This window comes from Carcharodon carcharias, chromosome 2, assembly GCF_017639515.1.
Source record: "Carcharodon carcharias isolate sCarCar2 chromosome 2, sCarCar2.pri, whole genome shotgun sequence".
In the NCBI taxonomy this organism is placed as follows: Eukaryota; Metazoa; Chordata; class Chondrichthyes; order Lamniformes; family Lamnidae; genus Carcharodon; species Carcharodon carcharias.
The window spans coordinates 158,626,849-158,650,116 of NC_054468.1; the positions used below are offsets into that span (position 1 = coordinate 158,626,849).

Sequence of the window (23,268 nt, forward strand, 5' to 3'; positions counted from 1 at the left end):
GCATTTAATGAATCACCTAATGCTGGTAACAAAACTAGTACTTTCTCCCCAGAAGCAAAACTGTTTTAGCTTTCTTATCTGCTTTCGCTTTCATCATTTGCTGTGATGTCTTTAAATGTTCCTTAGCCAACTCACATGCCCTGATCAATCTTTCCCTGAAATTTGATATGTAATCCAGGAGAATACTTTCTGAATTTTGACCCACCAATTTCTCATGAATCAATTTCAGTGGTCCGTTTATCTCATGACCATAAACTAGTTCAAAAGGGCTAAAACCAGTTGATGGATTAGGAACGTCTCTAATGGCAAATAACAAAAATGGAATTCCTGTATTCCAATCCTGTGCATAATACTGACAGTATGCTCTTATCATAGATTTTAAAGTTTGATGCCATCTTTCCAAAGCTCCTGTGACTCCGGAGGATAAGTTGTTGATTTAAACTGTTTTATCCCCAAACTGTTCATTACTTTCTTAAACATCTGTGACATGAAATTTGATCCCTGATCTGATTGTATTTCCTTAGGTAAACCATATCTTGTAAAAATTTAATTCACTCCTCCACAATCTTCTTAGTTGTAATATTTGTTAAAGGTATTGGTTCAGGAAACCTGGTAGACACATATATTATCAATAAATACTGAATTCCACTTTTAGTCTTGGGTGGGGTCCTACACAATCAATCAGGACACTGGTAAAAGATTCTTCAAATGCTGGTATAGGGATTAAAGGTGCCTGCTCAATTACTGCTTGTGGTTTTCCTGTTATTTGACATGGATAACAGTGTCACATGAGGGGACATGGCAGGGAAATTTTTCAATCCTCTTTATTTCAAGTCTTACATCGGAGATGATCTCCCTGAGGCAGCACTTTGCCTCAGGGAGATTTGTGTACTCTTTTGCGTGCATGCACGAAAAGCACACTCCAGACTAAGGAATCCACCCCCCCCCCCCACCCACCACCATCCGCACAGGGAGCGCAAAGCGCTTTCTGGTGCATGTCACGCTGGGCAGGCCTTAATTGGTCCATCCACTTAAAATGTCTGTGCACTCCCAACCGGGGACATTGATCGGAGACCCTCCTGCTGGCGCCGGCTCCCACTTTTGCCCCCCAATGAGAGGAAAGTGTTGGCCTCTGTATCTTTTCCTGTGTTTTCCTAATTCATAAATGTCACCCCATTGGAATTTCATGAGCAATCCTCAGAATCTCATTTCTATACCCTAATGGGATAACAGTCTGATGGACCTCCCTCCAGCTTTCATTCGCTGAGACATAATCCGACCACCATTTTCTCATTAAAATACCTTCCCAAAGATAATAACAAACTGGAATACATTTTGCTACTTCTTCTGAATAAGCTTTCTAATACAACTGTTTTAATTGCAAATCATTTTTCTGTAGCTCCACTAACCTCTCTGAGTTAAACATTTCAGCTAAACTGTATTATATTCCTAAACAAAAACAGAATTACCTGGAAAAACTCAGCAGGTTTGGCAGCATCGGCGGAGAAGAAAAGAGTTGACGTTTCGAGTCCTCATGACCCTTCGACAGAACAGTATTATATTCCTTCCTCCTGAACAATGTTATCAAATACAGTGCCAGCTAATTGGATTTCGACACCACCTTCTTGCCTTTGAACTGCCTGCTAATCTTGTTTGTCTTGATTTTCCCTGTGAGCCTTTGATATCGTTACAGCACAATCAGGAAACAATCCAGGATGTTTCTTCTGTAACACCTCTGTTGAAAACACTTCTACAGGCTGCACAACTACCATAGACATCATCCACATTTACAGTCCAGCTATATCATTACCGAGAATAAATTGAACCCCTGCAATGGGCAATTTTTCCACCACTCCAACTGTAACCTCACTTGCCTTCCATTTGCTCTTTAAATTTATCTTGCACAGCGGAATAGATTTAGCATCTCCATGAATCCCACTTATTACTACTTGCTCCTGCAATAGTCCCTTTGAACAACAAACATCACTATCCCACAACATTAAGGATTGTCTAGCCCCTGTGTCTCTTAAAATGTTAACATCTTTACTTACTCCACCCTGTGCACATGGAAAGATTTTCCCTTCACATACAAAATCTTTAAACATTTCTGCAACCTGCTCCGCAGAATTCTCTTGAGTAAGCTATGAATACATTTCCACTTCTTTACCTTTCATTGATTTTCCCTGATTCATCTGTACACCAACCACTGGTTTCTCCTATGCCTGAACCTCAGAACCCACAGTACTTTCTTCCAGATCGTTTCTGTACCCCAACAATTCCAACAGATTTTTCCTGCAATCTCCAACATGTTGACACACATGTGCCACACTTTATTACATTGAAAACACCTCAATTTTCAAATGTCACTTCTACCTTCAGCACCTTCCTTTTTATAATGAGAAAAAGCTTCCTGGGAACTTCCAACTACTACTCTTCCCTGATTACCTGCCCTCCTTTCGCCTTCCCACTTTTTATCCTTTTCCAATTTGAACGGGTGACATAAAAAGGTTTAGCTCTATGAGCTAACTCATAATCATCAACTATCTCTGCCACAACAAAAACAGAATCACCTGGAAAAACTCAGCACGTCTGGCAGCATCAGCAGAGAAGAAAAGAGTTAATGTTTCGAGTCCTCATGACCCTTCAACATAACTGAGTGAATATAAGGAGAGGGGTGAAATATAAGCTGGTTTAAGGTGGGGGGGGTGGGCTGGGGGGAGAGAAGTGGGGGGTGTGGGGTGGTTGTAGGGACAAGCAAGCAGTGATAGGAGCAGATAATCAAAAGATGTCATAGACAAACGAACAAAAGAACACAGAGATGTTGAAGGTGGTGATATCTCAACGAATGTGCTAATTAAGAATGGATGGTAGGGCACTCAAGGTACAGCTCTAGTGGGGGTGGGGTGGAAAGACTAGCAGGGCATAAAAAATTTAAAAATAATAGAAATAGGTGAGAAAAGAAAAATCTATATAAATTATTGGAAAAAACAAAAGGAAGGGGGATGAAACAGAAAGGGGGTGGGGATGGAGGAGGGAGTTCAAGATCTAAAGTTGTTGAATTCAATATTCAGTCCAGAAGGCTATAAAGTGCCTAGTCGGAAGATGAGGTGCTGTTCCTCCAGTTTGCGTTGGGCTTTACTGGAACAATGCAGCAAGCCAAGGACAGACGTGTGGGCAAGAGAGCAGGGTGGAGTGTTAAAATGGCAAGCAACAGGGAGGTTTGGGTCATTCTTGTGGACAGACTGCAGGTGTTCTGCAAAGCAGTCGCCCAGTTTACATTTGGTCTCTCCAATGTAGAGGAGACTGCATTGGGAGCAACGAATGCGGTAGACTAAGTTGAGGGAAATGCAAGTAAAATGCTGCTTCACTTGAAAGGAGTGTTTGGGCCCTTGGACGGTGAGGAGAGAGGAAGTGAAGGAGCAGGTGTTGCATCTTTTGTGTGGGCATGGGGAAGTGCCATAGGTGGGGGTTGAGGAGTAGGGGGTGATGGAGGAGTGGACCAGGGTATCCCGGAGGGATCGATCCCTATGGAATGCAACCAGGGGGGGTGAAGGGAAGATGTGCTTGGTGGTGGCATCATGCTGGAGTTGGCGGAAATGGTGGAGGATGAGCCTTTGAATGCGGAGGCTGGTGGGGTGATAAGTGAGGACAAAGGGGACCCTATCATGTTTCTGGGAGGGAGGAGAAGGCGTGAGGGTGGATGCACGGTAGAAAGGCCGGACACGGTTGAGGGCCCTGTCAACGACTGTGGGTGGAAAACTTCAGTTCAGGAAGAAGGAGGACATGTCAAAGGAACTGTTTTTGAAGGTAGCATCATCAGAGCAGATGCGACGGAGGCGAAGGAACTGAGAGAATGGGATGGAGTCCTTACAGGAAGCAGAGTGTGAGGAGCTGTAGTCAAGGTAGCTGTGGGAGTCGGTAGGCTTGTAATGGATATTGGTGGACAGTCTTTCACCAGAGATTGAGACAGAGAGGTAACTATCTCTGCCACTTGTCTTACAGAGTCAACCCTCTTTCCTCCACATGAGTTCTCACTACTGAAGAGATTGAATCTTTAAATTCTTCCAAAATAATTACTTCTCTAAGAGCTGCATAGGTTGTTTCTATTTTTAATGCCCGTATCCACCAGTCAAAATTACTTTGTTTTAATCTTTCAAATTCAATATAAGTTTGCCCAGGCTGTTTTCTCATATTCCTAAACTCTTGCCTGTGTGCTTCAGGAACCAACTCATCCGCACTCAAAATAGCTTTTTCCATCACATCATAATTCACCGACATTTCTTCTGATAGCAAAGCATATACCTCATGCCCCCTACTTAACTACTTAGACTATATTAATAACGTCCAGTTTTCCTATAACCAGTTCATCTGTTTAGCTAGCTTCTCAAATGAAATAAAGAATGCTTCAATATCTTTTTCCTGAAACTTGGGAAGAGCTTGTACAGATTTAAACATCTGCCCACTGGGTTCTACACTAGAGATAAATCCTGCCTCACCTTCTGCCATCTATTTTTTAACTATCAACATTTTCAGTTGGAATTCTCTCTCTCTCTCTTTCGCTTTCCTCCTTTTCTATCCTCACAATTTCTAATTCCCTTTTAAAAGTCATTTCTCTGTCCTTTACTTCCAATTCAAGCTTTCTCATTTGCTTCTGAATTCTCACTACCTCCAGCTATGACTCACTAGTCTGTCGAAGGGTCAAGAGGACTCGAAACTTCAACTCTTTTCTTCTCCGCCGATGCTGCCAGACCTGCTGAGTTTTTCCAGGTAATTCTGTTTTTGTTTTATGACTCACTAGTGTCAGGTTTCACTTCCAACTGTAAATGCTGTGCTATACTTTTAACTCCATCTGATTTCCTAGCTCCTACAGGTAACCCCAAATTTAACTTATCTGCCAACTCTGTTAAGTTACTTTTGGTTATTTTCTCCAACCCATTCAGAGTTATCTCTTCTACTTCCAGAGAGGTCTTAGCAATTGCCAAAGCCATCTTGCAGTCTCACCACTTCTAAAATACCTCACCAGCTCCTGAATTGAAAGTGCTTCTCGTACTCATAATCTTAAGATTCATCAATTACAAACCAATCAAGGAATTAGATTTTTTTTTCCTGACAGGAGCCCCTAATTGTTATGATAATAGGTTGGTAAAGCTGAGTTATTTAAAAATCCCAGAGAGAAACTTGAAACAATTGTCATATCCTATATTTTTAAATGCAACTCTCAATTTAGGAATCAGACCACCAGTTCTAGAGAGGGTTTATATTAAACTAACTGAAACATTTTATTAATTTATACAAGTTAAATATATACACATGGCTACAAATTACTACTATAATAATTTTTAACAAATTCCCAAACCAATCTCCATTAAGGCAACAACACCCATAGACTTAACCAGACACCAGGCAAAGCATAAAAACAAAAAATTGCGGATGCTGGAAATCCAAAACAAAAACAGAATTACCTGGAAAAGCTCAGCAGGTCTGGCAGCATCGGCAGAGAAGAAAAGAGTTGACGTTTTGAGTCCTCACAACCCTTCAACAGTTCCATTGAAGGGTCATGAAGACTCGAAACATCAACTCTTCTCTGCCGATGCTGCCAGACCTGTTGAGTTTTACCAGGCAAAGCATTTTCATCTTACAAATTCAAAATGAGGTTACTTTCACTTTGGCTCTTGTGGAGACAGTTGTAAACTTACAGCTGCTTTGATCTTACATTGCCTCTGCCCTGCACACACAAAACTGCTGTCTGTTATACCTAGCACAGTTCATTGAATGTAAATTCTCATTGTATCACCAGCTTCTTTAAACTCCACCTCTCCAACAATAAAACCCCTTTCATAGTGCCAATTTTATTAGTAATAATTAGTAGACAAAGAGTCCCCATCCCTTGCTCCAGTGAACCAAAAATATATGTACACATTGTATTAGAGACCATCCTCTACAACATCAGCAATATGGGCCTGTACTATCAGGTTTTCAGAAATGAGATGTGCAGTAATAATTTCATGCTTTTGTTAAAAGCCTCAGTGCAACTACATTGCGGGATTCTGTTCAAACCCAAAACATCTGAACAGAGTATCAATGATGAAGCTTCAGACACAACTTCACCCACTTATCCTATTTCACACTTTTATAGAATTCTGTCCACTAGATGCAGAAATTCAATGCACTTATTTAGACATTCTAAACGTCAAGAACAAATTGAACTTCTATCACTTGATTCATGATCTCACTTCAACCATAAATGACTTTTGCTTTCTCCTTTGCCTAATAGATGTAAGACATATCTGCCACTAAGTTAATTAGTGTGTTTGCATACTTTTTTAATCAGTGTCGCCGAAGCAATATCAGAAGGCAACTGGATAAAAACATCAGATTTCATCAGATGGTCGCCTACATGATAATCCTACACACAGGTTAGATATTTGCTGATGAATTTCCAAATAATTAATTTGTAAGTGTGCAAAGTTTAATTTTAATTATTAAAAATATACATTATAAAGACTTTCCAGTATTGATTCCTTTGTTTTCTTAAACTTCCTTCTGCACAGGTTTGTCTAATTGCATTTACCTGTTTATCTGTATCCATCTCTCCCCACACTTTCACAATTTTCCTCTTCACATCAAATTGCTCTTGTAGGCAGCTATTTATTTCTTAATGCAATAGCTGCCATATGTTTCTGAATCTAGTCAATTAAATGTTGTAAAAGTAACAATGGCATTGACTTAATGGCCCTGTACAGGTGTACATAGGGAGTGAGGATAGAGGAGAAGGTGTAGTAGCCAAGAAACCTGGAAATATGGAGGACCTGCCGAACTTCACAGCAGAATGCAATTTAAGCTTTGGAACTCTGTTTTCCGACTACAGCGTGGGGATGGGAAGGCCTGCAATCCTAGGCCATAGCCAGGAAGTGAAGAGAAGGGAGACATCAGTTGGGAGTCATGAGTCATTTGGAATGGCCAAAGATATCGGGGAGACCGGAGACACTTTAGAGCAGCCAGAGACACATTGAGGGGGGCAGTAGACACATCGGGGTTTGGAGACACATCGTGGGCAGTTGGGGACACTTCAGAGGGACCTGAGACACATCAAGGGGGCTGGAGTAACTTAAGAGGGAAGGGAGACACATTGTAGCAGCCAGATACACAGTGTGGGGAGGCTGAAGATATCAGGAGACATATTGGATGGATGGTCGGAGACATGGAGGCAGGAAAGACATCAGTGAGTTGGAGACATTGGAGGGGCTGAAGCCCCATCAAAGCAAATCTGTTATTGTTCCCATGACAAACCTTGTGAGTGACTGACACAACACCCCTCCCCCACACAATAACGTGCCTGCACTTTGCTCCAAACCCCACTGTGACAGAAACCCCAATATTTTCTTTACCTCTGATGTGTTTCTCCCTCTATTCTGTCCAGACTCCTCATGATTTTGAATATCTCTGAACCCACAATGATATTCATGTTTCTCCTGACCCACAAGCAGTGCTGAGAAGGCATTTATCTGTTGACTGCATTTGTTCTCACTTCTTTTCAGCTGCTAGGTTTGACAAGGTCTGGGGTAAGTTTTGGAAATGCTGTAGGTTCAGTTTGTTTATTTATTTTCTCCAATTTCTCCCCTCTTCTGTAAGTGCTGACTCATGCTAAAGTTCTACTTTGTGTACATAAAGTATGCATTACTTTCACCTACGTGTCTGTCCTTTGACCGTGAACTTTGGCAGAATATTTTTTTTCATGGTAGACATCACCATTAGTGACATCACCTGATCTCTATATTTTTTCCAGTGCTGGGGCAAGGCAGGCAGGCTAAGGCAAAGTGGGAGGTGGTCACTGAGGGCAAGTGACAGCATTGCCATTACAGCACCCAATGCTGCCAGGGGAGCCACCACGTTCTAAGGATTAACTGAAAAGGAGGGTGCCCCAGGAGTCCACCGGGAGGCTGCCAGGATTTACCATCTGATCTCTCATAAGGTGGAGGATCCCCCAAGTGCTAGTAAAATGGCAGTGGAGGTGGGAAACGATCTTTTAAATGGCCACTTATGTGGCTCAGTTGGGCTCCAGGTGTGCGGCCCATCTGCAAGCATTCCTACCACTGGGAAGTTGGCATAGCATTAGGAAGACAACAGACACGCCATCTGCTGCCTCCGCATGCCATTTTGCCAGCCTTCCTGCCTCCCAGCATGTCCCCAAGGCTCTTGTTTGCAATTCATTGTAAATGTTCAATTTATTAAATAAAATTACCAAAAATATAGAAAATAAAATATTTGTTTGTTAACATTTAGTTATCCATGTAACTGCACATTTGTTCAATATTGAGCGATACCACGCAAGTTATTCACCTGCTGCCAAAGACTTACTGATCAGACTTTCCAGCATTGGGGAGAACTCTAGTGAAAGTTACCTCAACCCCATCAGAACGTATGATACGGTATGTTGACTTTGAATCCAACTGTAACAGAGGAGAGAAATGACAAATGGCTGCAGCTTTAAAACTCACTAAAGTTACTGACAGATTCATTGATTTCACTTTACAGTTTTGAGCATTAGGTATTACTCATAAGATGCAGATTGTAGAATTGAAGCTTTCAATGCAATATTTAAGTGCACACAATTGTTAAATCAAATCTTCCAAATGTTTCAAATGACTTATGATTATTATTTTCTGTTTTGTATTATTAGCTTTAGTTAGAGTTACTACTGTTTAGTTTTCTTAACAAATACTGGATTCTCCACTGATTAAACTGAGGAATGAAGATAATGGGCAGAATTTTCTGTTCGGTGCACGGGGGTTGGGACCCCCACAACGATGCATAAAATGATGCGCGGTGACATTGGGCATGCGTCCCGACGTCAACGTGCGTCATTCCGATCTTCCGTTTGGTGGGCGCGCACCGGAGTCAGCTGCATGCCCCTCGAACTGTCAAAGGCCTGTTAAGGCCCTTAACAAACCAATTAAACAATTTGACAGGGCTGCCCATCCAACCTTAAGATTGGCGGGCAGACAAAGAGCCCAAGCAGCTTTCGCGTTTTGCATGAAACGTCATCCATGGGCGGGATGAGGTTTCATAAAGGTTTTATTAATGAAATAAAACATTTTATGTCAATTTATAAACATGTCCCAGCTCATATGACACTGTCACATGAGGGGACATGTCTGAATAATTTTAATTTTTCTTTCTTTCAAACTTTCAATCTGAACTTAATCTCCCTGAGGCAGCTCTGTGCCTCAAGGAGATTTCTGCGTTCTTTTGCGCACATGCGCAAAGGAGCACAGGCCCCCTCTCTCCCTCCTCCCCCCACCTGCACAGGTAGCACTGAATGCTACCAGGTGCGCATCACGATGGGTGGATCTTAATTGGCCCACCCGCGTAAAATGTGGCGTGCAGCCGATTGCGGGTGACGATCAGCTCTGTGCCCGCCCGCACCCGCTCCCAACCGGTAAAATTCTCCCCAATCAGTTAATGAACGGAATTGTTATCTTCTTCAGATTAGGATACTGAATGTCGTTTGAACTATTTCAATAACATGTCTATAAATTATCAATTTTTTAGCTTTAGAAAGGGATACTACAAAACTCATGGTTTTAGCAGCTGCTATCTCAATTTTCAAATATTTTTCCCAATGTTAAGAGTTCAACCAGAAGCAAAGATCCTATCTGTTTGAGTGGCAAGGACACTGGGAGTTACTTTCACTGTGTGGAAGCTGCACATGTTTATCAATATTGAAATCAAAGTGATTCAAAGTTTGACATGTTCTATAATTAAAGCAGCATTAATGCTGACCTTTAAAATGTGACCTTTAATTAAAATGTAGAGCAATATCTTATTTGTTCCTTGTTTCTTTTTTGAATTAAGTATGGAATAAATGCAAGATTTATGAGGTGGATCTACAGTCTGTTCAATTATGTTTTAAAGAAGCGTTCCTTCTAAATTAACATCCACAAAGCGATATTTATGGGATTTAAAATATATATTTGCACTCGAGATGTTCAACATGATTTGTTTCTGAATTAGATAAAAGACTTATTTATAACAGGTGATTCTGTCTTTATTTATGTGATGTTATCTGTATTTCTAGAACCCAATGAAAGAGCTATTAAGTAGCACAGCAGGAGTGACTGGCATCATTATTACCGTAGCTTTCGTTCTGATGGTGACTTCATCTACACGGGTTATTATGAAGTCATTTTATGAGGTGTTTTGGTTCACTCACCATCTTTTCATTATATTCTTTATTGGTCTCATCATTCATGGTTCAGGGTAAGCATGTTTTTGTCTGTTAGAGTATAACATTAATGCAATATTGAAATGACGAAAGAAAGCATTCCTGGCAATGAGTTTTCACCTTGTCTAACAGTCAAAACAGGTGCCATCAGCATTATTAACATATTTATAAATAAGAAAATGAGAAAAGTATGAGTCCTATTTACAATCCTAAAAGAGAAAATACGAAGGATAATATAGTCATGAAGTATTCTAATTATACAATTAAGCAATTCAAATGAAAAGTTTATAATTAGAAAAAATTGAAAGTATTTATTTTGCTTGGAATCTCATTTTGATGAATTAATCTTTAACAACAAAATACATGCTGTAAATTTAAGTTCCAAATCCTTATTTCTGACATTTGAAGAATATCTAAAGGATATTATAAGACATAAGAGAACATAACAAAAATCTGATCAAAATTTTTTAAGTTGTGAAGTAATAGAGTGAAGGGAGGTAATATGTGAAAATTATTTGCGTGGAACCAGAGATCTGAGTTCAATATTAACGAAATTTCATTCTGAATGTAAAATAAAAAAACTTAATCTGTTCACCACATTCTAAATTCTAAACACATTCTTTTACAAACATAATTATAATCTTGCTATTAATAGTGCACAAAGATGATCTTCTCCTTCAGTGTAGTTAACTTGGAGAGAAGCTCAGTATGTAGTATTGCATTCAGTATCTGAATGTCAGACTTCCTTTGGTGTTGGCATATAAGTCGACCTTTGAAGTCTCAAAAAAATCCCCTCCAAAAACAGGGCTTGACTTATATTCCAAGTATGAGTGAACCACAGGCATGGGTGGATGCCATTTTGAAATGTCATGTGCATCCAATGCAAAGAGTGGATGTATCTTAAACTCCTATACATCTTCGCAACACAGCCCTTATTGCCTGCTTGATGCTTTGTGCACAGTTATAAGGTGGTGGTGTGTTATAATTCACTCAGGAAGTCAAAGTTGCTGTAACAGCTTGTACTTCTTACATGCATGTTGCAGCCTGGAGCTATGCACAGCAATGTTGGTAGATGCTCCAACATTCTTTCCATCACATGGCTGACCAGGAAGCTCTCCCACTTTACTACCTGCCATTGGCTTGCATTGGAAGGATTTCAGGTCGATACTCAGCCTGTTTGGCTGCATTACAAACACACCTTCCCTGACCATCAATTCTTGGGTTGGGACTCAAACCCAGAGCTTCTGGCTTAGAGGCAGGGATGCTACCCATTACGTCACAAGACCTCAGTTCTAAGGTACCTGTTTGTAAAATGTGCATCAGCGAGGTGCAAAATTGAGGCTGAGTATAGCATTTCATGGCTGAAAAGGCGGGATGACCTATAAGCCGAATATATGCAAAATTATAAATTTACGGGCCTGAAATATGCCAGGTCAACTTAAACGTCACATTTTATAGTAGTTAAAAAATATATAAAACATAAATGGACAGATTCCTAATTTGACAGTTAGAGATAAATGTTTTGCAATATTTGCAAATGGGTCCAAACCATGGCTGCAATGGACAGCAGGTGAAGAATTGCTTTGGTTGTTATGTGGAGTTACATCATAAACATTGACTATAAATTAATTTGGTGACACCATGAAAATATACCTGATGTTTTCTTGCGTGCAAAGCACCTTTGGCCACTGCCCACATTGCATTAGTGAAGTGCAAATGCAGGTGTATCCCCTGCATGCACCCAAAGACATTGAAAGTGCGAGATCATGGCATCAATGACGCAAAAAGGCCGAATGCCAGGATATCAAAATTTGTCAACAATGCGCAGGCAGAGACTTTGTTACTCACTCCTGAAACAAAAAAAATTATGAAGCAAAGTAAGCCCTGTTTTGGGGTTACTTAAAGAGTCATTCAACAAGTTACAGATGAGGCACTTTAACTTATCTGTTCTGAGGCAAAGTTTGTGGGAGCATTGTGGTGAATTGCTGAAGGAATTTGGAGCTTTGCTGACCACAAGGAAGGCAGAAAGTAACTGCCTTTTTAAGTGGAGGCAGGAGGTGCAGTGCCACATGCTCTGCAACATGAGCAAGATATTCAGAGGAGCAGGCAAAGAGAGAAACTCTGTGAGGAGGGAGGAGAAGGAAGCTCTCCATAGAAGTTTCTATCCACAAACACTGTTCTCTCGAATTTCTCTTTACTGCGTGTGGCCTGTTTGCTGCACAGTGCAGTCCCTTTAGGACTATCGCGTGGTCACATGTGTGCACATCTTAAAGGGAACACTGATTGTATGTGGCCCATTGTTTTGTGCGTGATACATTTCAGATTGCTGCACAGGCATCATCCATGCAGCTTAGAGAGAACAAAGCCCACAAAGGGTCTTCTGAGCAAAACAGTCCTTTTTGGGATAAACCAGGAGCAGTGCCTGAGGAGGCTAGACTTCACAAAGTTGTGTGGCCTCCTTCATGATGACCTGGAGCCTCAAACCAGGGCGAGGACAGACCTAACAGTAACTGTGAAGGTTACTGTTGCCCTTACAACCTATGCCACAGGTGGGAGCAGGTGGCACGAGGAATGTATCTCAGTTCATCATGTGGATAAGCATTAGTGAGGTCACAGAAACACTGTACAGAAAGAAAGGGGACTTCATCCTCTTCTCCCTGAAGAGGGGACAGAGAGATGAAAAGACATGTGGACTTACCAGGATAGCAGGCTTCCTGATGGTGCAGGGCACCACTGACCACTTGCCTGTGATTCTGCAAGACCTCACATCAATGGGAACTGATACAACAACTGCAACGGCTACCACTCAGTCAATGTGCTGTTGGTGTCTGACCACAGCAGGAAATTCTACTTGGTGAATGCCCACTCTCCTGGCAGCGCCCACTGGCATAAGCGCTGACCTTTTCCCACCAATCTGACTGCAGCCCAATCGTGCCGGTGACTCACCACATGCAGATCCTGAATCTATAGTAGCTTCTAAGTTGTGCTAGTATCTAAATAGGTGGCTGAGAGTGTAAGGTCAAATGATGGTGCTTTTTCCTCAGAGGTCTGTTGCTGCTATTGACCTTCCTCATGAGGTTGCAGTGGCTGACAGATAGCAATTCTTGACTTTCTGTAAGCACAAAAGATTAAGGGGAGGGCTTGGAGGTCCATCTGCAGCTTTTAAATCATGGAACCTTTCAGGATGAGAGTGATGAGTGAATGAAGAAAGAGCATAAGGCAGCAACTTACCCTCCTCCATGATGACCTCAGCAGCACCAGTTGCCACTGGCTTTTTGACATTGATCGAAATAATTCTATTCACATCTCCTCCAAGGCATCAAGCAGATGAAGATGTACTGGTCGTCCGTTGGTCCTGGAGGTCTGCCTCCTGTTGTGGGCTACCTCCTCCTGCAAAAAAGAATACAGAATGTCAATGATTGTGTGTCAGTGTGCTTGGGTGACATGCCTGACATAGCTGATTAGCTGTAGGTTTGCTGACTTGTATAGAGATGTATCTGTGGGTGGCAAGATTGGAAAACATGTGAGGGTGAGGCATAGGATTTTGAAAAGACGTGGACACATAACAGGTTGCGCTGTTGGGTGAAAGATGAGGGGTGAGTGGATTGAGCAGCATGAGAGGTGGGCGGTGCGATGGGTCTGAGATGTGATATACAGCCACATTCACTCACTTGTGCCATCTGAGTGAGGTCATTAAATTTCTTTCAGCACTGCTGCCATCTTCTGGGTACCACATTCTGGGCCTCTCTTGCCATGTACTGCCATCCCCTGAGAAGGCTCCATCTTGAGGGATATATCACACTAGAAGAAACATGGCTGCTCCTGGCTCCTACCTGTCTTACCAGTCTAGGACAACATTATTAAATTGGGAAACCCTTTCCCATGCCTGGTGAGGCACCCACCTTGTTTCTCACTGCTCCAATGTGACTATCTAGTAGCCTGCAATTGATTGCTGTAACTTCCCTGTTGTAGAGACCACAACATTAAAAAGGGAAGGCTGCCTGGCACATGTGGTTTCTTCACAATGCTACTCGGATCCCTGCAGTACACAGGGGATGCCAGCAACACAACAGAGAGCAGCTGAGCACAGGAGCCACTTATGACTAAGGGCAGAATCGTCCCAGATTTGCACTAAGTGCAGTAGCGAGTGGGTAAGACATCACGCCATACTAATTACGTATTCCCGGGAAACACATCGTTTCCATGGTGGGCAGGTTCTCATTTGCACACCACACCATCACCTCACTGCTTCATCACGCCAGACTCCATATTTAAAATGCAGCTGCATGCACCTTCTCAGTGTTTCCAGCCTACAACTGCTGCAAAAAAGACATGGTCCTGGAAGGTATAAAGACTGCAGCCTCCTGGTTCAATGACGTGTTCCTTGAGCACCTTTTGGACGCAGTGGAGGCCCGCCATGATATCATCTCCCCCCGTTCTAGCTGCAGGATGGGCAGCAACATCACTAATCCAGCTTGGCCATGGCAGCAGTGGTCAGTTTCAATGCCCTGCAAAAGAGGACAGGCATCCAGTGCTACAAGAGGATGAATGAGCTTCTCCATTCGACCAGGGTAAGTCACTCTTCTCATCACTCTCAACTCACAATCACAAACCCATCACACATTCACAGGGATCTCACTCACTGCCAGCTCGAGGGCCATCACCATTCACTTTCTCACATACACTTTCATTGCTCTCATCCCGTCCATGGGACCATCACCATCCACACATGCTAGGCATCTTATCATCTGGGCTGGCAGGTGTCCTGCTTACACCCCAATTCTATTCATGCAGGACAAACTGGCACACAACAAGATGAAGAGATCACAGATTGGTGGAGGAACGCCTGAAATCAAAGTCTCATAAGCTTTGAAAACAGAGCTATCCATCTGGCCAGTGAGGATCTGGACCCTACCTGTGCTGAAGGTGAGGTTGGTGCTGCTCTACCAAGTGAGCATCCAGCAGTGCAACACCCATCAGACAACCATGCTGTGAATGATGTGTGCTCTTTCATAGACCACTGCCATGCACTAATTATCTCTCACTGCTTTCGCAGGCACATCTGCCAAACAGCCGATGGAGTCAACAACCCAGGGACCCCAATCAAGCTCCGAAGAAACCTTGCCTGAAATCTGAAGGCACCCTTCTTGATGTTTCGTCACAATGCTCATCCACACCCTCCACCAGCACAGATACACCCACTTTGGTGAGACCTAGCTTTAGCATAGCCTCGGGAGTACAATCTGGTGAGCACATCGCACTGTCTGATCCACAGCAGGCAACAGCAGGGACTTCCTAGGTGTCTGGCACTCAGAGGACTGCTGGAGGCCAGAAACCTGCTGAGCCTGAGTCAGATGATGAGCCTCTGGACTCAGTCATGTCACAGTTGCTGGACCTACAAAGGCAAGCTAGGGTACATCAGGAAGGGATGTCTGCTGCACTTCTCAGATTGCAAGGGATGATGGAGGAGTCCATCTGCCTTCAGGCTGAGGTGATAGCACCAGTATGGCAATGCACTGAGGTCAACACTGGTAGGACAGCAGCCACCATCGAGACCTTGGTCCAGGACATCACTCCTGCACTGCTCTGTGGGCTGAACTCCATTGCTGACACCAGAGTTGGTCTCTAACAGTCTGTGCACAAGACGGGTGCGGGGCAGATCGATCTCACTCCAACTTCCCCTTTTTCTCAAGGAGTCAGCCAGGGGCCTTGGTCACTCATAGGGCGTAGGATCAGCAAGTGTGCCTCCACCCAGAGCCATCCATCCAGGTGACTCCAGGAGTGTCTGCCCTCTCCAAATCCCCTCTTCCTGTGACCCCAGCAGCTTCAGTTCCACAGGCCGAGGAGGGCACAACTACCATACAGCAAGACCCTGAGAGGCTGGAGCCCTCCAGGTCTCAGCCCTCCAAAAGATGCCCACCAAGGTCATCACAGACATCGTCAGCAGGCTGTCTCCACCTCCACTGTGGATGACCAGGGAATACCAAAAGACATAGCGGTAGGGTTAGGAAATCTAAGAAGGTGTAACTCTTTTCGAGTTAAAACAATTAGACTAAATTAACAAAATTGGGATAAATCAGGCACAGCCCCTAATTCAGGTCAGCTGTAAAACCAAGAACAAAGTTTAAAGGAAACTTACAAACTTTAAATTAAAATGTGATTAAAGGGGTCAACAAAACACCCCAACTAAGAAGGTGTAGTTGCACAGCCTGGGCACAGGCGTTAATCACTTGTACATACTCTTCACTATTGTCAATGAACTTCCAAGAATGTCCCCCTGCCTATGGCTCCTTGTTCTGAAGAGCAGTGTTTGTGTCACTGAGATGTGAAACCTATCTGCACAAGATAAAGGCAGGTGTCTCAACCTAGGACCTCTTCCCTGTGTTTTGTACAGCCTTCAGACCAAAATGATGGTCCGGCCTCACACTCCTTAGACATATTATTGACGTGATGCCTGCACCTTGACGCTGTTTGTCATTGCTGTCAGAATGTCATGGGTAGGCATCACAGAGTACCGTCATTCTCTCCGTGTGCTCTCAGCCCCTTTAAGGTGGGGCTGGCCTCCATCCCTGTAGCACCTGTGACCAGTGACACTGTGCACCGGAAGAGTCAGGTGCTGAAGGCGGACAAAGGATAAGATGCTTTTAAAGTTTCATGGCTGCCTCTCTATGATATGACCCTGATCACAGAGCGCAAGTGAGCTGCCCTCAGCCAGACAGGAGTCAGACATTCTCAGAGACAATGTGAAGATCTATGGAGTGTCCTCACTGCATGCCATCATCATCCTCCTGCAATTGAGTGATTATTAGGGCCTCCACTGCATCTCTATGACAGGAGCATTATGTGCGCTGCCAAAAGGCAGATTGAAGTCAAACGTACAGAGATGCAATATGAGGATCTTGTGTCTCCTCGCTGCATGTCATTATGATTCTCCACTCTTCCAGCAGCTATGAGGGCCTCCTGAGCACGTCTGCCTCATCTGACCAGTTCAAGGGCTTCATCTCCATTATCATCGCCTTCGAGGATCTCCTCACCCTCATCCCCATTGGCGTCCTCCTCATCAGAGGAGACCTCCAACTCCTCCTCCCCCAGCTCCTCTCCCCGTTGTGGCACCAGGTTGTAAAGGGCACAGCAAAGGACAACAATGCATGACACCCACTGTGGACTATATTGTAGGGCTCCACCAGACCGGTCCAGGCACTGGAACCTCATTTTCAGCATCCCGATGGTCTGCTTTACCAAATGTCTTCGGACCAACCATCTTCAATTGCTTCATCAAGTGTCAGGCAATGACCATCTCCAACAAAACAGAGTCCAACCATCACCCCTTGATGTTCAGTGGCATTACCATCACTGAATCTCCCACTATCAACATCTCGGGGTTACCATTGACCATAATCTGAACTGGGCTAGCCATATAAATACTGTGGCTACAATAGCAGGTCAGAGACTAGGAATCCTGTGGCAAGTAACTCACCTCCTGACTCCCCAAAGCCTGTCCACTATCTACAAGACACAAGTCAGGAGTATGATGGAATAATCCCCACTTGCCTGGATGAGTGCAGCTCCCACAATACTCAAGAAGCTTGACACCATCCAGGACAAAGCAGTCTGCTTGATTGGCACCACATCCACAAACATTCGCTCCCTCCACCACCGACGCACAGTAGCAGCAGCAGGAATTCACCAAGGCTCCTTCGACAGCACCTTCCAAACCCACAACCACTACCATCTAGAAGGACAAGGGCAGCAGATAGATGGGAACTCCACCACCTGGAAGTTCCCCTCCAAGTCACCCACCATCCTGACTTGGAAATACATGGCCGTTCCTTCACTGTCGCTGGGTCAAAATCCTGGAACTCCCTCCCTAACAGCACTGTGGGTGTGCCTACACCACAGACTGCCGTGGTTCAAAAAGGCAGCTCACCACCACCTTCGCAAGGGCAACTAGGGATGGGCATTAAATGCTGGCACAGCCAGCGAAGCCCACATCCTGTGAATGAATAATTTTTATAGAGCTGCGAACTGTAGCATGAACCTCATCTTACCTTTGCTCTGCTGCAGTCTAAGGCTGCTGCAAGGGTGTCATCAGCCATGTCTTTTGCAAGTAGCCCTTGTCCCCAAAGAGTTGTCCCTGCAGTGTCTGTAGACCCTGAAAGTCTTCAGGGATCTGTGACCAACTAAGAATGCAGGACAAAAACAGAATTACCTGGAAAAACTCAGCAGATCTGGCAGCATCGGCGGAGAAGAAAAGAGCTGACGTTTCGAGTCCTCATGAGGACTCGAAAAGTCAACTCTTTTCTTCTCCGCCGATGCTGCCAGATCTGCTGAATTTTTCCAGGTAATTCTGTTTTTGTTTTGGATTTCCAGCATCCGCAGTTTTTTGTTTTTATATAAGAATGCAGGAGTTGTGCACACTCCCTGGAAACCGTGAACAGACCTGAAGGATGCATTTGTGGTGGTCGCACACCAGCTGCACATTCAGCAAATGGAATCCCATGCAGTTGACATAGTTGACCACATGTTGGGACAGAGATCTGAGTGCCATGTGAATGGAGTCGACTGCACCCTGCACCTGTGGGAAATCTGAGATCTGGGCAAATCCCAGCGCTCTTGCATCCTGGCTCTCCTGGTCCCAGGCGAAATGTACAAAGTTGTGTGCCCTCGCAAAGATGGTACCCATGACCTCACGGATGCTTTTGTGAGCGGAGGCTTGTGATATCCCACAGAGATCACCTGTGGAGCCCTGAAAGGAGCCATTGACATAGAAATTGGGTGCCGCTGTCACTTTCACGGCCACTAGTAGTGGATGCCCTCCATGTCTCCTTGGCACCAAATCCTGCAGTAGCTGACAAATGTGACCAATCAGTTCCCGAGACAAGTGCAGTCTTCAGCAACACTAGCAACACTGTTAACCAGTTAATGGCCAACCAGTGTGAAGCATGTGCTGAAAGGCTCAGCACTGCCGGGGCGGCTGGAGGGCGAGCGCTGAAGTCAGCGCAGGCATGGGTGAGCCTTTACAGAAAGCTCCCTGAAGGCAGAGAGCTGCCTCAGGGAACTGAAGACCTGAACAACCTAAAGTAAAGGTCACAGAAAACGGAAAAAAGTGTCCAAGCTTAATAATCAGTCACCTGAAAATATAAGTAGTGAAAATGCTGTCCACAGAAATTTATTTTTATTTAAATTGATCACAGAAACCTCATCCCATAACTTTGGACGGGCAGTGAAAAATCTCTGTTAATTGTGCTGTTAATGGGCTTAATTGCCCTCTTAATTATTGACGGGCATGCTTCCAAGTTTAGTGCGCGCCCGCTGACTGAAATATCACACAAGTGTGTGATGATGTCAGGATGCTCACCCGACGTCATTGCATGCTATTTCACACTCGAGCAGGTTGGGCACATGCCCGCCCGCTCAGTGAAGAATCCTGCCTCTGATCTTTAATGAGTGACATTTCCAACTTAGAGGAGGGAGGAGTTCTGAGAACACTCTCCACAGTGTATGTATTTTTGTTCAACAGGATCCCTGCCTGCAAGCCAGCCTGGGTTTGGTTCCCTATGGGGTGGGCAACACAGCAGAAGAGGCCACAACCCAGGAGTAAATAGGCACCCTGTGCCTGGGGTAGAGATCACAAGGCAGGTACAAGGTACAAGGTACAAGGATAGATCAAGGGTAGAGGTGGTCAGGTCAGAGATCAAGGAAAGCTGGTGCTCCTGGAGAAGAAGGGAGGGAGCGGTGATATCCTATGGGGGATCTGATCGCAGTGGAGCAAGGTGTCCAATCATTGTTGTGGGGCGGAGGTGGTGTGGGGTGGTGCAGCAAGTTAATTTGCGTGGCTGGGAATAATATTCCTGCTCCTCAGTCGATGAGCTTTTTACTTAAGTTACTTAATTCTGCCACACTGCAGTCCTCATCTCTTTTTAGCTGCTGAGCTACTGGGGATCAAGGAAACAGTGCCAGCAAGGGTTAAACTGAGAAGACATATAAAATCTGAGGCATGCAGCCTCAGTAAAATATTTAAATAAATTACCCAACTCCTGGAAATGGGTTGATTACTCACCTTGACTGACACCAAAAAGGGCGAATTTGAGAAAGGTTGGGTTCAGGGCTATGAGAAAAGAGAAGGGGAATAGGATTAATTGAATGGCTATCTCAAAGAGCTGGCACAGTCACTGTGGGCCTTCTTTAATTCTATGGTTACTCACTGGAATTTGGAATTTCGAATAGGCAGCACCAATGCTTCTTGGTATATAAAGGCAGCCAGGCACTAGAGTCAGTTGGTTTGTAATTGAAAATATTTTGGCTTAACTAATTCTAGTTAAAGTATTTTTACCAGTAAAACAATCTGTACATGGGAACAATTTTGATATGAAGGGCTTTCCATTTTAAGTGATGTTAAAATTATTGGGCCACCCAAACCAGCAGTATCCTACTTGGGCGAGTTCTCTGTTTTAATATGAATGATGAAAATATAATTCAATGAGTTCACTTTTTTTTTCCTTTGAGGGAGGGGAGAGCAAAGTTATCATAAAAAAGTGAGCTGTGCAATGGATATCTTTTTGGCTGCTCCATCATTAGCCAACAGGAAATTACACTTCTGTAATATCGGTGATATTAGCAAGGTTGTAATCAATGTGTTTTCTTTCCAAACACTTTCACCTGATAAATAAGCTATATTAAAAACTGTTGAAATAATTTTTATATATTTTTAATTAAAATCAATAATGACAAAGAGTTTTAAAGAAAAATTATGAAGTTTTCTGTGGTAGAAATAATGCAACAGATTTATTTTCAAAAGCATTGCTTTTAAAATTATAGAACCATTAACAGTATTTTAAAAACTTGCATTATTCTTTTCTGAATTCCAAAATCCTTCATGAAATGCAGGCAGTAAACAATTAATTAAGTGATAAAAACAAAAAAAACTGCGGATGCTGGAAATCCAAAACAAAAACAGAATTACCTGGAAAAACTCAGCAGGTAAAAACAAAAAAACTGCGGATGCTGGAAATCCAGAACAAAAACAGAATTACCTGGAAAAACTAATTAATTAAGTGATCTTTCCTGTATTGCAGGCGCATTGTTCGAGGACAAACACCTCAGAGTCTTCAGGACCACAATGTTACATATTGCAAAGATCATTATCAAGAATGGGGAGACATCCCAGAATGCCCTTTACCACAATTTGCTGGAAATGAACCAGTAGTAAGTCAGTCTTCAAGCTAACTCAAACATCTTTACAAATATATCAACTGCCTTTTTTTATGGAGCTGTATTGAGGTCTTGTTGGTAATGACACCATAAATTTGTATGATTCGTCAAGCTGAATTGTTTGCCTGAAAAACCTGTGAATGGCTTGCTAGATCACTTCAAAGGACATTAAAAATCAACCATGTCGCAAGGACTAGGATTGAATATGGATCAGGTAGTTTTCCTTTCCCCAGAAGGGCATTTGTGAAACAGTTGGATTTTTACAACAATCCAAAAGATTTCACAATCACTTTTTGCTAGTAGTAGCCACAAGTTACAAGATTATTACAAATTCAATTTCACAACATGGCAGTACTTCAATTCATAATTTCCATATTACTAGTTAACTATCAGAACTGGTATACTACCATAACTTACCTTACTGAGCTACACAAGTCAGTATGATTGCAGATTTGATCCATAGTCTGTTCTAAGTTAGATAACTGCTACCAGGGCAATAATTGTGACACTAAAACTGTGTCAGAGTCGAAGAAACATTTCTTCACACAAAGGGTTACAGGAATGTGGAGGGACAGGAATCTCAGCAAGGCTTATCACGTCTTCTGGAAATTTTCTGGATGAGAATAGGATCAGAGTCAACTATGATGTCACCACAATGATGATTGCACAATGGTCAGCACTATTCACAACTCCTCAGATACTGAAGCAGTCTGCGTCCATATGCAGCAAGACCTGGGCAACATACAGGCCTGGGCTGTTAATTGGTAAATAACAGTCATACAACACAAGTGCCAGAGATGATCATTTTCAACATGAGAGAATCTAACCAACTCCAATTGACATTCAATTGCATTATCAACATCCTAGGGGTTATCATTGACCAGAAACTGAACTGGACCAGCCATACAAATACTGTGGCTACAACAGCAGATCAGATTCTGGGAATTCTGAGGCAAGTAACTGACCTCCTGACTTCTCAAAGTCTGTCTGCCATCTACAAGGCCTAAGTCAGGATTGTGATGGAATACTCTCCATTTGCCTGGATGAGTGCAGCTTCAACAACACTCCAGAAGCTCGACACCATCCAGGACAAAGCAGTTCACTTGATTGCCACCACCCCCGGCCATCCGTCAACTGAAACATTGACTCCCTCCACCACAAAATGGACTGCAGCAACTCACCAAGGTCTCTTCAACAGCACATTAGCCACACATCATCCTGACTTGGAACTATACCGTCGTGCCTTCACTGTTGCTGGGTTTAAGTTTGGGAATTCCTTTCCTAACAACAACATGGTGTACCCAAACCAGATGGACTGCATTGGTTCAAGAAGGCGGCTCATTGCAAACTTCTCAAGGACAATTAGGGATGGAAAACAAATGCTGGCCTAGCCAGTGATGCCCACATCCCATGAAAGAAAATAAATAGCCCCCACACCATGACACCACCTCCCCACCTTGCTACACCCATATATAAAAAGCCTGCTGCAAATTCCTATCAAAGCTTATGCATGACCCCTTTGGTAAGGTGCCAATGGACACTTGAGCACCAATGTTAATCTGAAGATGGTCTCCGAGTATGTGAGTGGAATTTCATGGACGAAACCTGGAAGTTAACTCAGGGGGTCATAATCTGTGATTGGTGCTGAATTGAAGAAATTCATTTTGACTTGCAGACTCCTGAGCTGTGGGCGGGATGCGTGCCCTGATGATGCAGTTTCAGTTCTTTTTAAAGGGACAGTACGCAAGTTTAAATTAGAGATGTTCATGACGGACAGCACACATTGAGTGAGGCCAGCACCCAGATTCAATGCATCAATGGATTTACTCCTA

General features: G+C 43.4%; 1 protein-coding gene across 1 annotated transcript in view; it reads left to right on the forward strand.

The window, feature by feature from the left end:
* LOC121288392 (NADPH oxidase 3-like) overlaps positions 1-23,268 on the forward strand; it is a 154,676-nt gene that overhangs the window by 43,610 nt on the left and 87,798 nt on the right. The window contains exons 7-10 of the mRNA XM_041206948.1: positions 6,332-6,416; positions 8,284-8,429; positions 10,079-10,260; positions 21,301-21,430. Coding sequence (XP_041062882.1) covers positions 6,332-6,416; positions 8,284-8,429; positions 10,079-10,260; positions 21,301-21,430 — 543 coding nt within the window. The remainder of the gene's footprint in view (positions 1-6,331; positions 6,417-8,283; positions 8,430-10,078; positions 10,261-21,300; positions 21,431-23,268) is intronic.